The 18,425-nt window shown below is 49.8% G+C and overlaps 1 protein-coding gene across 4 annotated transcripts in view; it reads right to left on the bottom strand.

The window, feature by feature from the left end:
* LOC121275411 (nesprin-1-like) overlaps window positions 1-18,425 on the bottom strand; it is a 198,822-nt gene that overhangs the window by 88,656 nt on the left and 91,741 nt on the right. For all 4 annotated transcript variants that reach the window (XM_041182983.1, XM_041182984.1, XM_041182985.1 and 1 more), the window contains 2 exons: window positions 1,211-1,336; window positions 849-1,004 (listed from right to left, as the gene is read on the bottom strand). In XM_041182983.1, coding sequence (XP_041038917.1) covers window positions 849-1,004; window positions 1,211-1,336 — 282 coding nt within the window. The remainder of the gene's footprint in view (window positions 1-848; window positions 1,005-1,210; window positions 1,337-18,425) is intronic.

Genomic DNA, 18,425 nt, shown 5'->3' with positions numbered 1-18,425 from the left:
ACCACAATCAGATCAGCCATGATCTTATCAAATGGCAGAGCAGGCTTGAAGGGCTGAATGTCCTACTCCTGCTCTTAAGTCCTATGTTCCACATCCCCACAGACAGCAATGAGTTAAATGACCAGGCAATCTGATTTTACCGATGGTGGTTGAGGGATAAATAGTGGCCAGGACTCCGGGGAGGATTTTCCTGTTCTCCTATGAATAATCTCATCTGAGGGGGCAGAAAGGGCCTCAGTTTAACATCTCATCCAAAAGATAGCACCTCCAACAGTGCAGCACTCCCTCCATACTGCATTGGAGCATCAGGCTGGTTTATGCACCCCAGTCTACGGAGTGAGACAACCTTCTGACTCAGAGGCGGAAGTGGTACCAATTTAGCCAGAGCTATTACATTAACAGGTAAAGCCACATTGGTATGGTCGGGATTTAGAACCACCGAAAAACATCTAAAATTATATTTAAAAACATAAACTGTCATGTATGATAGGATTTACTTAGAGTCAAGCTCCACACTCTGCACATTAGCAGATAGAAACTTTACACGACTTAAACAAGAGAGGAAGCAACACAGAGTGGTACGGTACTAAAAATCAGTCATTATTATCAGCAGTCACAAAATGGGATTTCCATAGTGAGCATAGCAGCGCTGTAAGGAAAACAAATGAATCGGATTTACAAGAAAAAGGAATCAAAGTGTAAACTCCATGATGGATCTTTGGATTAGCACTGACACCACGATACCACTAGAGAGCTGAACTGAGATGCTAATGAAGTCATACATACCAGTGGAGATATCAATACAGTAGCAGGGGCATGAGGGTCGCAGTTAGCAGCAATTCCATTACCTGATAGCACAGCTCGTCCCACTGCCTGTGCAGCAGCTCGATCCGTTCCTGCAGGAGCGAAATGTCATCGGCACGAATGCAGCTGGACAACGTCTCCTTCAGAAAGGAGAGGTGGGCAAGGTCATCAGTCCACCCTTCAAAAGAACTTTCCAGTTCCTGCAGCGAGAGAATGAAACCATTTTCATTGAGATCTGGTGGATATGTTACCACAGCAGGAAGCACACAATCAGTGGCTACTCTAACACAGAGCTTATCACGTTAGGTTTAGCTGCCGGTAGGGCAGCTAGCTGGACGGGAACTGCAGAGAATTGATAGTTTCAAAATAATATTTGGACAGAACAAAACAGGAAATATAACTTAACCATGCATCTGATCTGCTCCGTGTGTAGCTCATCATGATGATCAGGCAGTGGCTGCGAAAGCTTTTTCTTGAAGGATCTCAGCTTGGCCAGAGAATCTGCGATTCCTTTCTCACACTGCTCCCAGTCCTTTAAAAGGGATCAATGATATCAATTAGAAACTTTTTTAAAAGGATTGATTCAGCACGTACAATTGAATGATAGATCTCATCTCAACCATACTCTTGCTCAATAGGGTTGCAGGGGTAGTGTTCAATCAATAAACTGCCGAGCTCTGTTGGCCAGACATAATGCAGTATTTAAGGAGGGAGAGCTACCATCTGCACTTGGCAATTCACACAGAAGACATTTTAGTATGGCCGTGTCTACTTTTTTTTTTAGATAAGATGCTGATGTTGTTCAAACGCCTAATCAAATCGTTTAACAACATGCAGACCCGTGCGAATGTGGTGTTTATTTAATGTGCACAACATAAGCATTTAAAACAGCATTCCAAAGCCATCAGCCCCCTTGACATTGCTCACGAAGAATTGGAGGACACACCAGCCCCGATATTTGGGGGGGGTTGAGGGGGGTTATTGGAGAGTCCGGTGATGCGGGGGAAGCTTTGGCAAGTTTCAACATTTTCTTCCGTTTTCCATCCGGCAGCCAGCTAGCCTGGCCAGCGGCAGAGCAAGAACACCAGCGACAGAGGGCCCAGCTGGCGACCCTCCAGGGCAGCTCCCAGTCATCTGCTTCAGGGAGGGTGCGAATAGGGGGAGCGGGTGGGGGAAGGCCAGCAATTGCAGTAGGGCGAAGAGAGGGAGAGCAAGAAAGCACGATCAGCAGGAGGCGAGCACAAGGGCTCAATGGGCTCCTCCGCTTCTCGGTCCGCAATAAATGCTGGAGCTTGCCGCTCCTGCTCCTGGTCCACTGCTGGATTTTCCCATCCCTGGGAAACATTTAATGAAGTGTCCCACCTCTCCATGCTGGGTCAGTCGGACACCCTGAAACCTGTCTCTATAACAAAGGGAAAAGGCATATGCTGACAGAGTGTTTCATTCCCATTTTAATCTTCATCCTGCCAACAGCCCTCCCACCTGCCAAGAGTGGGGGTTATATTAAAGCCACCATTTTATAACAATGGTGTTGCTACGGGGAAAAGGTAATGGGGGAGTGAGCATCACAGGGATTGTTTGTAATGGGCAGCACGTATACACACACAAGACTTTTATTATGTTACTAGCAGATTGCCTGTGGCACTGCACAAGGTGTGACACAGGATATAACATTAGCAATGGTACTGAAGTGCAACAGGAAGTAACTATAATATTTCTGGAGTTTGAACTGCATACAAGGCTATTAATGGTGATATAAATAGGAGTTAGGGAATAAAACAGCAGTGAAAATTAATACATCAGTACCCCTGTCAGGACCCCTGACTTTAAAACCCACATTTGTCTGTTGAGAGGACTAAATTGTTACCTGGACTATCATTGTGTACCCAAGGGTTACTGGGTCGCTAACTCAGTTTACTTTGTGCATTAGCTCACATTTCACAAGAGAAGAGACAGCTTTTGGAAGTGCAATTTTTTGTAGCAAGATGGCAGCTTGTCTCTGTCACTGATGACAGGAACAAACTCTTGTCTCTCTATACTCCAGAGTTGTAACAAAGGCAACCACTGTCACTTTGTGGGTGCATTGTCATTAAAAATAACCAATAGCCAGCAAGTGCAAACAGACCTCATTCTAATATTCACTATGAAGGTGTTTTTCCAATGGCTTGGTCCCAACATTAGGGACAAGCTCCCATCACTCTACACTGACCATCAGTGACAGAGACAAGCTCCCATCGCTCTACACTGACCATCAGTGACAGAGACAAGCTCCCATCGCTCTACACTGACCATCAGTGACAGAGACAAGTTCCCATCTCTCTACACTGACCATCAGTGACTGAGACAAGCTCCCATCTCTCTACACTGACCATCAGTGACAGGAATAAATTCTCATTTCTCTACACTAACCATCAGTGAGAGAGACAAGCTCCCATCTCTCTACACTGACCATCAGTGACAGAGACAAGCTCCCATCTCTCTACACTGACCATCAGTGACAGGAATAAATTCTCATTTCTCTACACTAACCATCAGTGAGAGAGACAAGCTCCCATCTCTCTACACTGACCATCAGTGACAGAGACAAGCTCCCATCTCTCTACACTGACCATCAGTGACAGGAATAAATTCTCATTTCTCTACACTAACCATCAGTGAGAGAGACAAGCTCCCATCTCTCTACACTGACCATCAGTGACAGAGACAAGCTCCCATCGCTCTACACTGACCATCAGTGACAGAGACAAGCTCCTATCTCTCTACACTGACCATCAGTGACAGAGACAAGCTCCCATCTCTCTACACTGACCATCAGTGACAGAGACAAGCTCCCATCTCTCTACACTGACCATCAGTGACAGAGACAAGCCCCCATCTCTCCACAATGACCATCAGTGACAGAGACAAGCTCCCATCTCTCTACACTGACCATCAGTGCCAGAGACAAGCTCCCATCTCTACACTGACCATCAGTGACAGAGACAAGCCCCCATCTCTCCACAATGACCATCAGTGACAGAGACAAGCTCCCATCTCTCTACACTGACCATCAGTGACAGAGACAAGCTCCCATCTCTACACTGACCATCAGTGACAGAGACAAGCCCCCATCTCTCCACAATGACCATCAGTGACAGAGACAAGCCCCCATCTCTCTACACTGACCATCAGTGACAGAGACAAGCCCCCATCTCTCCACAATAACCATCAGTGACAGAGACAAGCCCCCATCTCTCTACACTGACCATCAGTGACAGAGACAAGCTCCCATCTCTCTACACTGACCATCAGTGACAGAGACAAGCCCCCCATCTCTCCACAATAACCATCAGTGACAGAGACAAGCTCCCATCTCCCTACACTGACCATCAGTGCCAGAGACAAGCTCCCATCTCTCTACACTGACCATCAGTGAGAGAGACAAGCTCCCATCTCTCTACACTGACCATCAGTGACAGAGACAAGCTCCCATCGCTCTACACTGACCATCAGTGACAGAGACAAGCTCCCATCTCTACACTGACCATCAGTGAGAGAGACAAGCTCCCATCTCTCTACACTGACCATCAGTGCCAGAGACAAGCTCCCATCTCTCTACACTGACCATCAGTGAGAGAGACAAGCTCCCATCTCTCTACACTGACCATCAGTGAGAGAGACAAGCTCCCATCTCTCTACACTGACCATCAGTGACAGAGACAAGCTCCCATCTCTCTACACTGACCATCAGTGACAGAGACAAGCTCCCATCTCTACACTGACCATCAGTGAGAGAGACAAGCTCCCATCTCTCTACACTGACCATCAGTGACAGAGACAAGCCCCCATCTCTCTACACTGACCATCAGTGACAGAGACAAGCTCCCATCTCTCTACACTGACCATCAGTGACAGAGACAAGCCCCCATCTCTCTACACTGACCATCAGTGACAGAGACAAGCTCCCATCTCTCTACACTGACCATCAGTGAGAGAGACAAGCTCCCATCTCTCTACACTGACCATCAGTGACAGAGACAAGCTCCCATCTCTCTACACTGACCATCAGTGACAGAGACAAGCTCCCATCTCTACACTGACCATCAGTGACAGAGACAAGCTCCCATCTCTACACTGACCATCAGTGACAGAGACAAGCTCCCATCTCTACACTGACCATCAGTGAGAGAGACAAGCTCCCATCTCTCTACACTGACCATCAGTGACAGAGACAAGCCCCCATCTCTCTACACTGACCATCAGTGACAGAGACAAGCTCCCATCGCTCTACACTGACCATCAGTGACAGAGACAAGCTCCCATCTCTACACTGACCATCAGTGAGAGAGACAAGCTCCCATCTCTCTACACTGACCATCAGTGACAGAGACAAGCCCCCATCTCTCTACACTGACCATCAGTGACAGAGACAAGCTCCCATCGCTCTACACTGACCATCAGTGACAGAGACAAGCTCCCATCTCTCTACACTGACCATCAGTGACAGAGACAAGCTCCCATCTCTACACTGACCATCAGTGCCAGAGACAAGCTCCCATCGCTCTACACTGACCATCAGTGACAGAGACAAGCTCCCATCTCTCTACACTGACCATCAGTGACAGAGACAAGCTCCCATCTCTACACTGACCATCAGTGACAGAGACAAGCTCCCATCTCTCTACACTGACCATCAGTGACAGAGACAAGCTCCCATCTCTCTACACTGACCATCAGTGACAGAGACAAGCTCCCATCTCTCTACACTGACCATCAGTGACAGAGACAAGCTCCCATCGCTCTACACTGACCATCAGTGACAGAGACAAGCTCCCATCTCTCTACACTGACCATCAGTGACAGAGACAAGCCCCCATCTCTCTACACTGACCATCAGTGACAGAGACAAGCTCCCATCTCTCTACACTGACCATCAGTGAGAGAGACAAGCTCCCATCGCTCTACACTGACCATCAGTGAGAGAGACAAGCTCCCATCTCTACACTGACCATCAGTGAGAGAGACAAGCTCCCATCTCTCTACACTGACCATCAGTGACAGAGACAAGCTCCCATCTCTCTACACTGACCATCAGTGAGAGAGACAAGCTCCCATCTCTCTACACTGACCATCAGTGACAGAGACAAGCTCCCATCGCTCTACACTGACCATCAGTGAGAGAGACAAGCTCCCATCTCTACACTGACCATCAGTGAGAGAGACAAGCTCCCATCTCTCTACACTGACCATCAGTGACAGAGACAAGCTCCCATCTCTCTACACTGACCATCAGTGAGAGAGACAAGCCCCCATCTCTCTACACTGACCATCAGTGACAGAGACAAGCTCCCATCTCTCTACACTGACCATCAGTGAGAGAGACAAGCTCCCATCTCTCTACACTGACCATCAGTGACAGAGACAAGCTCCCATCTCTCTACACTGACCATCAGTGACAGAGACAAGCTCCCATCTCTCTACACTGACCATCAGTGACAGAGACAAGCTCCCATCTCTCTACACTGACCATCAGTGAGAGAGACAAGCTCCCATCTCTCTACACTGACCATCAGTGACAGAGACAAGCTCCCATCGCTCTACACTGACCATCAGTGAGAGAGACAAGCTCCCATCTCTACACTGACCATCAGTGACAGAGACAAGCTCCCATCTCTCTACACTGACCATCAGTGCCAGAGACAAGCCCCCATCTCTCTACACTGACCATCAGTGACAGAGACAAGCCCCCATCTCTCTACACTGACCATCAGTGACAGAGACAAGCCCCCATCTCTCTACACTGACCATCAGTGAGAGAGACAAGCCCCCATCTCTCTACACTGACCATCAGTGAGAGAGACAAGCCCCCATCTCTCTACACTGACCATCAGTGAGAGAGACAAGCCCCCATCTCTACACTGACCATCAGTGAGAGAGACAAGCTCCCATCGCTCTACACTGACCATCAGTGAGAGAGACAAGCTCCCATCTCTCTACACTGACCATCAGTGAGAGAGACAAGCTCCTATCTCTCTACACTGACCATCAGTGACAGAGACAAGCTCCCATCGCTCTACACTGACCATCAGTGAGAGAGACAAGCTCCCATCTCTACACTGACCATCAGTGACAGAGACAAGCTGCATCTCTCTACACTGACCATCAGTGCCAGAGACAAGCCCCCATCTCTCTACACTGACCATCAGTGACAGAGACAAGCCCCCATCTCTCTACACTGACCATCAGTGACAGAGACAAGCCCCCATCTCTCTACACTGACCATCAGTGAGAGAGACAAGCTCCTATCTCTCTACACTGACCATCAGTGAGAGAGACAAGCTCCCATCTCTCTACACTGACCATCAGTGAGAGAGACAAGCTCCCATCTCTCTACACTGACCATCAGTGAGAGAGACAAGCTCCCATCTCTCTACACTGACCATCAGTGACAGAGACAAGCCCCCATCTCTCTACACTGACCATCAGTGACAGAGACAAGCCCCCATCTCTCTACACTGACCATCAGTGAGAGAGACAAGCTCCTATCTCTCTACACTGACCATCAGTGAGAGAGACAAGCTCCCATCTCTCTACACTGACCATCAGTGAGAGAGACAAGCTCCCATCTCTCTACACTGACCATCAGTGCCAGAGACAAGCCCCCATCTCTCTACACTGACCATCAGTGAGAGAGACAAGCTCCCATCTCTCTACACTGACCATCAGTGACAGAGACAAGCTCCCATCTCTCTACACTGACCATCAGTGCCAGAGACAAGCCCCCATCTCTCTACACTGACCATCAGTGCCAGAGACAAGCCCCCATCTCTCTACACTGACCATCAGTGACAGAGACAAGCTCCCATCTCTCTACACTGACCATCAGTGAGAGAGACAAGCTCCCATCTCCCTACACTGACCATCAGTGCCAGAGACAAGCCCCCATCTCTCTACACTGACCATCAGTGCCAGAGACAAGCTCCCATCTCTACACTGACCATCAGTGCCAGAGACAAGCTCCCATCGCTCTACACTGACCATCAGTGAGAGAGACAAGCTCCCATCTCTCTACACTGACCATCAGTGACAGAGACAAGCTCCCATCACTCTACACTGACCATCAGTGAGAGAGACAAGCTCCCATCTCTCTACACTGACCATCAGTGAGAGAGACAAGCTCCCATCTCTACACTGACCATCAGTGAGAGAGACAAGCTCCCATCTCTCTACACTGACCATCAGTGAGAGAGACAAGCTCCCATCTCTCTACACTGACCATCAGTGAGAGAGACAAGCTCCCATCGCTCTACACTGACCATCAGTGAGAGAGACAAGCTCCCATCTCTACACTGACCATCAGTGAGAGAGACAAGCTCCCATCTCTCTACACTGACCATCAGTGAGAGAGACAAGCTCCCATCTCTCTACACTGACCATCAGTGAGAGAGACAAGCTCCCATCTCTCTACACTGACCATCAGTGAGAGAGACAAGCTCCCATCTCTCTACACTGACCATCAGTGACAGAGACAAGCCCCCATCTCTCTACACTGACCATCAGTGACAGAGACAAGCCCCCATCTCTCTACACTGACCATCAGTGAGAGAGACAAGCCCCCATCTCTCTACACTGACCATCAGTGACAGAGACAAGCCCCCATCTCTCCACAATGACCATCAGTGAGAGAGACAAGCTCCCATCTCTCTACACTGACCATCAGTGACAGAGACAAGCTCCCATCTCTCTACACTGACCATCAGTGAGAGAGACAAGCCCCCATCTCTCCACAATGACCATCAGTGAGAGAGACAAGCTCCCATCTCTCTACACTGACCATCAGTGACAGAGACAAGCTCCTATCTCTCTACATTGATCATCAGTGACAGAGACAAGCTCCTATCTCTCTACACTGACCATCAGTGACAGAGACAAGCCCCCATCTCTCTACACTGACCATCAGTGACAGAGACAAGCTCCCATCTCTACACTGACCATCAGTGACAGAGACAAGCTCCCATCTCTCTACACTGACCATCAGTGAGAGAGACAAGCTCCCATCTCTCTACACTGACCATCAGTGACAGAGACAAGCCCCCATCTCTCTACACTGACCATCAGTGACAGAGACAAGCCCCCATCTCTCTACACTGACCATCAGTGAGAGAGACAAGCTCCCATCTCTCTACACTGACCATCAGTGAGAGAGACAAGCTCCCATCTCTCTACACTGACCATCAGTGAGAGAGACAAGCTCCCATCGCTCTACACTGACCATCAGTGAGAGAGACAAGCTCCCATCTCTCTACACTGACCATCAGTGAGAGAGACAAGCTCCCATCTCTCTACACTGACCATCAGTGAGAGAGACAAGCCCCCATCTCTCTACACTGACCATCAGTGAGAGAGACAAGCTCCCATCTCTCTACACTGACCATCAGTGACAGAGACAAGCTCCCATCTCTCTACACTGACCATCAGTGAGAGAGACAAGCTCCCATCTCTCTACACTGACCATCAGTGACAGAGACAAGCTCCCATCTCTCTACACTGACCATCAGTGAGAGAGACAAGCTCCCATCTCTCTACACTGACCATCAGTGAGAGAGACAAGCTCCCATCTCTCACAATGACCATCAGTGACAGAGACAAGCTCCCATCTCTCTACACTGACCATCAGTGAGAGAGACAAGCTCCCATCTCTCTACACTGACCATCAGTGACAGAGACAAGCCCCCATCTCTCTACACTGACCATCAGTGACAGAGACAAGCCCCCATCTCTCTACACTGACCATCAGTGACAGAGACAAGCCCCCATCTCTCCACAATGACCATCAGTGAGAGAGACAAGCCCCCATCTCTCTACACTGACCATCAGTGAGAGAGACAAGCTCCCATCTCTCTACACTGACCATCAGTGACAGAGACAAGCCCCCATCTCTCTACACTGACCATCAGTGACAGAGACAAGCCCCCATCTCTCTACACTGACCATCAGTGACAGAGACAAGCCCCCATCTCTCTACACTGACCATCAGTGACAGAGACAAGCCCCCATCTCTCTACACTGACCATCAGTGACAGAGACAAGCTCCCATCTCTACACTGACCATCAGTGAGAGAGACAAGCTCCCATCTCTCTACACTGACCATCAGTGAGAGAGACAAGCTCCCATCTCTCTACACTGACCATCAGTGAGAGAGACAAGCTCCCATCTCTCCACAATGACCATCAGTGAGAGAGACAAGCTCCCATCTCTCTACACTGACCATCAGTGAGAGAGACAAGCCACAATCTCTCTACACTGACCATCAGTGACAGAGACAAGCTCCCATCTCTACACTGACCATCAGTGAGAGAGACAAGCTCCCATCTCTCTACACTGACCATCAGTGAGAGAGACAAGCCCCCATCTCTCTACACTGACCATCAGTGAGAGAGACAAGCTCCCATCTCTACACTGACCATCAGTGACAGAGACAAGCCCCCATCTCTCTACACTGACCATCAGTGAGAGAGACAAGCTCCCATCTCTACACTGACCATCAGTGAGAGAGACAAGCTCCCATCTCTCTACACTGACCATCAGTGCCAGAGACAAGCTCCCATCTCTCTACACTGACCATCAGTGAGAGAGACAAGCTCCCATCGCTCTACACTGACCATCAGTGAGAGAGACAAGCTCCCATCTCTCTACACTGACCATCAGTGAGAGAGACAAGCCCCCATCTCTCTACACTGACCATCAGTGCCAGAGACAAGCTCCCATCTCTCTACACTGACCATCAGTGAGAGAGACAAGCTCCCATCTCTCTACACTGACCATCAGTGACAGAGACAAGCTCCCATCTCTCTACACTGACCATCAGTGAGAGAGACAAGCTCTCATCTCTCTACACTGACCATCAGTGAGAGAGACAAGCTCCCATCTCTCTACACTGACCATCAGTGAGAGAGACAAGCTCCCATCTCTCTACACTGACCATCAGTGAGAGAGACAAGCTCCCATCTCTCTACACTGACCATCAGTGACAGAGACAAGCTCCCATCTCTCTACACTGACCATCAGTGACAGAGACAAGCTCCTATCTCTCTACACTGACCATCAGTGCCAGAGACAAGCTCCTATCTCTCTACAATGACCATCAGTGACAGAGACAAGCCCCCATCTCTCTACACTGACCATCAGTGAGAGAGACAAGCTCCTATCTCTCTACACTGACCATCAGTGAGAGAGACAAGCTCCTATCTCTCTACACTGACCATCAGTGAGAGAGACAAGCTCCCATCTCTCTACACTGACCATCAGTGCCAGAGACAAGCTCCCATCGCTCTACACTGACCATCAGTGAGAGAGACAAGCTCCTATCTCTCTACACTGACCATCAGTGAGAGAGACAAGCTCCTATCTCTCTACACTGACCATCAGTGCCAGAGACAAGCTCCCATCGCTCTACACTGACCATCAGTGCCAGAGACAAGCTCCCATCTCTACACTGACCATCAGTGAGAGAGACAAGCTCCTATCTCTCTACACTGACCATCAGTGACAGAGACAAGCTCCCATCTCTCTACACTGACCATCAGTGAGAGAGACAAGCTCCCATCTCTCTACACTGACCATCAGTGCCAGAGACAAGCTCCCATCGCTCTACACTGACCATCAGTGACAGAGACAAGCTCCCATCTCTCTACACTGACCATCAGTGAGAGAGACAAGCTCCCATCTCTCTACACTGACCATCAGTGCCAGAGACAAGCTCCCATCGCTCTACACTGACCATCAGTGACAGAGACAAGCTCCCATCTCTCTACACTGACCATCAGTGAGAGAGACAAGCTCCCATCTCTCTACACTGACCATCAGTGAGAGAGACAAGCTCCCATCTCTCTACACTGACCATCAGTGCCAGAGACAAGCTCCCATCGCTCTACACTGACCATCAGTGAGAGAGACAAGCTCCCATCGCTCTACACTGACCATCAGTGAGAGAGACAAGCTCCCATCTCTCTACACTGACCATCAGTGCCAGAGACAAGCTCCCATCGCTCTACACTGACCATCAGTGCCAGAGACAAGCTCCCATCTCTACACTGACCATCAGTGCCAGAGACAAGCTCCCATCGCTCTACACTGACCATCAGTGACAGAGACAAGCTCCCATCTCTCTACACTGACCATCAGTGACAGAGACAAGCTCCCATCTCTCTACACTGACCATCAGTGACAGAGACAAGCTCCCATCTCTCTACACTGACCATCAGTGACAGAGACAAGCTCCCATCTCTACACTGACCATCAGTGCCAGAGACAAGCCCCCATCTCTCTACACTGACCATCAGTGCCAGAGACAAGCCCCCATCTCTCTACACTGACCATCAGTGCCAGAGACAAGCCCCCATCTCTCTACACTGACCATCAGTGCCAGAGACAAGCCCCCATCTCTCTACACTGACCATCAGTGCCAGAGACAAGCTCCCATCGCTCTACACTGACCATCAGTGACAGAGACAAGCTCCTATCTCTCTACACTGACCATCAGTGAGAGAGACAAGCTCCCATCTCTCTACACGGACCATCAGTGACAGAGACAAGCTCCCATCTCTCTACACTGACCATCAGTGACAGAGACAAGCTCCCATCTCTCTACACTGACCATCAGTGACAGAGACAAGCTCCTATCTCTCTACACTGACCATCAGTGAGAGAGACAAGCCCCCATCTCTCTACACTGACCATCAGTGACAGAGACAAGCTCCCATCTCTCTACACGGACCATCAGTGACAGAGACAAGCTCCCATCTCTCTACACTGACCATCAGTGACAGAGACAAGCTCCCATCTCTCTACACTGACCATCAGTGAGAGAGACAAGCTCCTATCTCTCTACACTGACCATCAGTGACAGAGACAAGCTCCCATCGCTCTACACTGACCATCAGTGACAGAGACAAGCTCCCATCTCTACACTGACCATCAGTGAGAGAGACAAGCCCCCATCTCTCTACACTGACCATCAGTGAGAGAGACAAGCTCCCATCTCTCTACACTGACCATCAGTGAGAGAGACAAGCTCCCATCTCTCTACACTGACCATCAGTGACAGAGACAAGCTCCCATCTCTCTACAGTGACCATCAGTGAGAGAGCCAAGCTCCCATCTCTCTACACTGACCATCAGTGACAGAGACAAGCTCCCATCTCTACATTGATCATCAGTGACAGAGACAAGCTCCCATCTCTCTACACTGACCATCAGTGAGAGAGACAAGCCCCCATCTCTCCACAATGACCATCAGTGACAGAGACAAGCCCCCATCTCTCCACAATGACCATCAGTGAGAGAGACAAGCTCCCATCTCTCTACACTGACCATCAGTGACAGAGACAAGCTCCCATCTCTACACTGACCATCAGTGAGAGAGACAAGCTCCCATCTCTCTACACTGACCATCAGTGACAGAGACAAGCCCCCATCTCTCTACACTGACCATCAGTGAGAGAGACAAGCTCCCATCTCTCTACACTGACCATCAGTGACAGAGACAAGCCCCCATCTCTCTACACTGACCATCAGTGACAGAGACAAGCCCCCATCTCTCTACACTGACCATCAGTGACAGAGACAAGCTCCCATCTCTACACTGACCATCAGTGACAGAGACAAGCTCCCATCTCTCTACACTGACCATCAGTGAGAGAGACAAGTTCCCATCTCTCTACACTGACCATCAGTGACAGAGACAAGCCCCCATCTCTCTACACTGACCATCAGTGACAGAGACAAGCCCCCATCTCTCCACAATGACCATCAGTGAGAGAGACAAGCTCCCATCTCTCTACACTGACCATCAGTGAGAGAGACAAGCCCCCATCTCTCTACACTGACCATCAGTGACAGAGACAAGCCCCCATCTCTCCACAATGACCATCAGTGAGAGAGACAAGCTCCCATCTCTCTACACTGACCATCAGTGACAGAGACAAGCCCCCATCTCTCTACACTGACCATCAGTGACAGAGACAAGCTCCCATCTCTCTACACTGACCATCAGTGACAGAGACAAGCTCCCATCTCTACACTGACCATCAGTGAGAGAGACAAGCTCCCATCTCTACAATGACCATCAGTGACTGAGACAAGCTCCCATCGCTCTACACTGACCATCAGTGAGAGAGACAAGCTCCCATCTCTCTACACTGACCATCAGTGAGAGAGACAAGCTCCCATCTCTACACTGACCATCAGTGAGAGAGACAAGCTCCCATCTCTCTACACTGACCATCAGTGAGAGAGACAAGCTCCCATCTCTACACTGACCATCAGTGACAGAGACAAGCTCCCATCTCTCCACAATGACCATCAGTGACAGAGACAAGCTCCCATCTCTCCACAATGACCATCAGTGACAGAGACAAGTTCCCATCTCTCTACACTGACCATCAGTGACAGAGACAAGCTCCCATCTCTCTACACTGACCATCAGTGACAGAGACAAGCTCCCATCTCTCTACACTGACCATCAGTGACAGAGACAAGCTCCCATCTCTCTACACTGACCATCAGTGAGAGAGACAAGCTCCCATCTCCCTACACTGACCATCAGTGCCAGAGACAAGCCCCCATCTCTCTACACTGACCATCAGTGCCAGAGACAAGCTCCCATCTCTACACTGACCATCAGTGCCAGAGACAAGCTCCCATCGCTCTACACTGACCATCAGTGAGAGAGACAAGCTCCCATCTCTCTACACTGACCATCAGTGACAGAGACAAGCTCCCATCACTCTACACTGACCATCAGTGAGAGAGACAAGCTCCCATCTCTCTACACTGACCATCAGTGAGAGAGACAAGCTCCCATCTCTACACTGACCATCAGTGAGAGAGACAAGCTCCCATCTCTCTACACTGACCATCAGTGAGAGAGACAAGCTCCCATCTCTCTACACTGACCATCAGTGAGAGAGACAAGCTCCCATCGCTCTACACTGACCATCAGTGAGAGAGACAAGCTCCCATCTCTACACTGACCATCAGTGAGAGAGACAAGCTCCCATCTCTCTACACTGACCATCAGTGAGAGAGACAAGCTCCCATCTCTCTACACTGACCATCAGTGAGAGAGACAAGCTCCCATCTCTCTACACTGACCATCAGTGAGAGAGACAAGCTCCCATCTCTCTACACTGACCATCAGTGACAGAGACAAGCCCCCATCTCTCTACACTGACCATCAGTGACAGAGACAAGCCCCCATCTCTCTACACTGACCATCAGTGAGAGAGACAAGCCCCCATCTCTCTACACTGACCATCAGTGACAGAGACAAGCCCCCATCTCTCCACAATGACCATCAGTGAGAGAGACAAGCTCCCATCTCTCTACACTGACCATCAGTGACAGAGACAAGCTCCCATCTCTCTACACTGACCATCAGTGAGAGAGACAAGCCCCCATCTCTCCACAATGACCATCAGTGAGAGAGACAAGCTCCCATCTCTCTACACTGACCATCAGTGACAGAGACAAGCTCCTATCTCTCTACATTGATCATCAGTGACAGAGACAAGCTCCTATCTCTCTACACTGACCATCAGTGACAGAGACAAGCCCCCATCTCTCTACACTGACCATCAGTGACAGAGACAAGCTCCCATCTCTACACTGACCATCAGTGACAGAGACAAGCTCCCATCTCTCTACACTGACCATCAGTGAGAGAGACAAGCTCCCATCTCTCTACACTGACCATCAGTGACAGAGACAAGCCCCCATCTCTCTACACTGACCATCAGTGACAGAGACAAGCCCCCATCTCTCTACACTGACCATCAGTGAGAGAGACAAGCTCCCATCTCTCTACACTGACCATCAGTGAGAGAGACAAGCTCCCATCTCTCTACACTGACCATCAGTGAGAGAGACAAGCTCCCATCGCTCTACACTGACCATCAGTGAGAGAGACAAGCTCCCATCTCTCTACACTGACCATCAGTGAGAGAGACAAGCTCCCATCTCTCTACACTGACCATCAGTGAGAGAGACAAGCCCCCATCTCTCTACACTGACCATCAGTGAGAGAGACAAGCTCCCATCTCTCTACACTGACCATCAGTGACAGAGACAAGCTCCCATCTCTCTACACTGACCATCAGTGAGAGAGACAAGCTCCCATCTCTCTACACTGACCATCAGTGACAGAGACAAGCTCCCATCTCTCTACACTGACCATCAGTGAGAGAGACAAGCTCCCATCTCTCTACACTGACCATCAGTGAGAGAGACAAGCTCCCATCTCTCCACAATGACCATCAGTGACAGAGACAAGCTCCCATCTCTCTACACTGACCATCAGTGAGAGAGACAAGCTCCCATCTCTCTACACTGACCATCAGTGACAGAGACAAGCCCCCATCTCTCTACACTGACCATCAGTGACAGAGACAAGCCCCCATCTCTCTACACTGACCATCAGTGACAGAGACAAGCCCCCATCTCTCCACAATGACCATCAGTGAGAGAGACAAGCCCCCATCTCTCTACACTGACCATCAGTGAGAGAGACAAGCTCCCATCTCTCTACACTGACCATCAGTGACAGAGACAAGCTCCCATCTCTCTACACTGACCATCAGTGACAGAGACAAGCCCCCATCTCTCTACACTGACCATCAGTGACAGAGACAAGCCCCCATCTCTCTACACTGACCATCAGTGACAGAGACAAGCCCCCATCTCTCTACACTGACCATCAGTGACAGAGACAAGCTCCCATCTCTACACTGACCATCAGTGAGAGAGACAAGCTCCCATCTCTCTACACTGACCATCAGTGAGAGAGACAAGCTCCCATCTCTCTACACTGACCATCAGTGAGAGAGACAAGCTCCCATCTCTCCACAATGACCATCAGTGAGAGAGACAAGCTCCCATCTCTCTACACTGACCATCAGTGAGAGAGACAAGCCACAATCTCTCTACACTGACCATCAGTGACAGAGACAAGCTCCCATCTCTACACTGACCATCAGTGAGAGAGACAAGCTCCCATCTCTCTACACTGACCATCAGTGAGAGAGACAAGCCCCCATCTCTCTACACTGACCATCAGTGAGAGAGACAAGCTCCCATCTCTACACTGACCATCAGTGACAGAGACAAGCCCCCATCTCTCTACACTGACCATCAGTGAGAGAGACAAGCTCCCATCTCTACACTGACCATCAGTGAGAGAGACAAGCTCCCATCTCTCTACACTGACCATCAGTGCCAGAGACAAGCTCCCATCTCTCTACACTGACCATCAGTGAGAGAGACAAGCTCCCATCGCTCTACACTGACCATCAGTGAGAGAGACAAGCTCCCATCTCTCTACACTGACCATCAGTGAGAGAGACAAGCCCCCATCTCTCTACACTGACCATCAGTGCCAGAGACAAGCTCCCATCTCTCTACACTGACCATCAGTGAGAGAGACAAGCTCCCATCTCTCTACACTGACCATCAGTGACAGAGACAAGCTCCCATCTCTCTACACTGACCATCAGTGAGAGAGACAAGCTCTCATCTCTCTACACTGACCATCAGTGAGAGAGACAAGCTCCCATCTCTCTACACTGACCATCAGTGAGAGAGACAAGCTCCCATCTCTCTACACTGACCATCAGTGAGAGAGACAAGCTCCCATCTCTCTACACTGACCATCAGTGACAGAGACAAGCTCCCATCTCTCTACACTGACCATCAGTGACAGAGACAAGCTCCTATCTCTCTACACTGACCATCAGTGCCAGAGACAAGCTCCTATCTCTCTACAATGACCATCAGTGACAGAGACAAGCCCCCATCTCTCTACACTGACCATCAGTGAGAGAGACAAGCTCCTATCTCTCTACACTGACCATCAGTGAGAGAGACAAGCTCCTATCTCTCTACACTGACCATCAGTGAGAGAGACAAGCTCCCATCTCTCTACACTGACCATCAGTGCCAGAGACAAGCTCCCATCGCTCTACACTGACCATCAGTGAGAGAGACAAGCTCCTATCTCTCTACACTGACCATCAGTGAGAGAGACAAGCTCCTATCTCTCTACACTGACCATCAGTGCCAGAGACAAGCTCCCATCGCTCTACACTGACCATCAGTGCCAGAGACAAGCTCCCATCTCTACACTGACCATCAGTGAGAGAGACAAGCTCCTATCTCTCTACACTGACCATCAGTGACAGAGACAAGCTCCCATCTCTCTACACTGACCATCAGTGAGAGAGACAAGCTCCCATCTCTCTACACTGACCATCAGTGCCAGAGACAAGCTCCCATCGCTCTACACTGACCATCAGTGACAGAGACAAGCTCCCATCTCTCTACACTGACCATCAGTGAGAGAGACAAGCTCCCATCTCTCTACACTGACCATCAGTGCCAGAGACAAGCTCCCATCGCTCTACACTGACCATCAGTGACAGAGACAAGCTCCCATCTCTCTACACTGACCATCAGTGAGAGAGACAAGCTCCCATCTCTCTACACTGACCATCAGTGAGAGAGACAAGCTCCCATCTCTCTACACTGACCATCAGTGCCAGAGACAAGCTCCCATCGCTCTACACTGACCATCAGTGAGAGAGACAAG

This window comes from Carcharodon carcharias, chromosome 2 (assembly GCF_017639515.1).
Source record: "Carcharodon carcharias isolate sCarCar2 chromosome 2, sCarCar2.pri, whole genome shotgun sequence".
NCBI classification, from domain to species: domain Eukaryota; kingdom Metazoa; phylum Chordata; class Chondrichthyes; order Lamniformes; family Lamnidae; genus Carcharodon; species Carcharodon carcharias.
The sequence above is the reverse complement of the archived record's forward strand: the minus strand, read 5'-3'. Positions and strand labels throughout refer to the sequence as shown.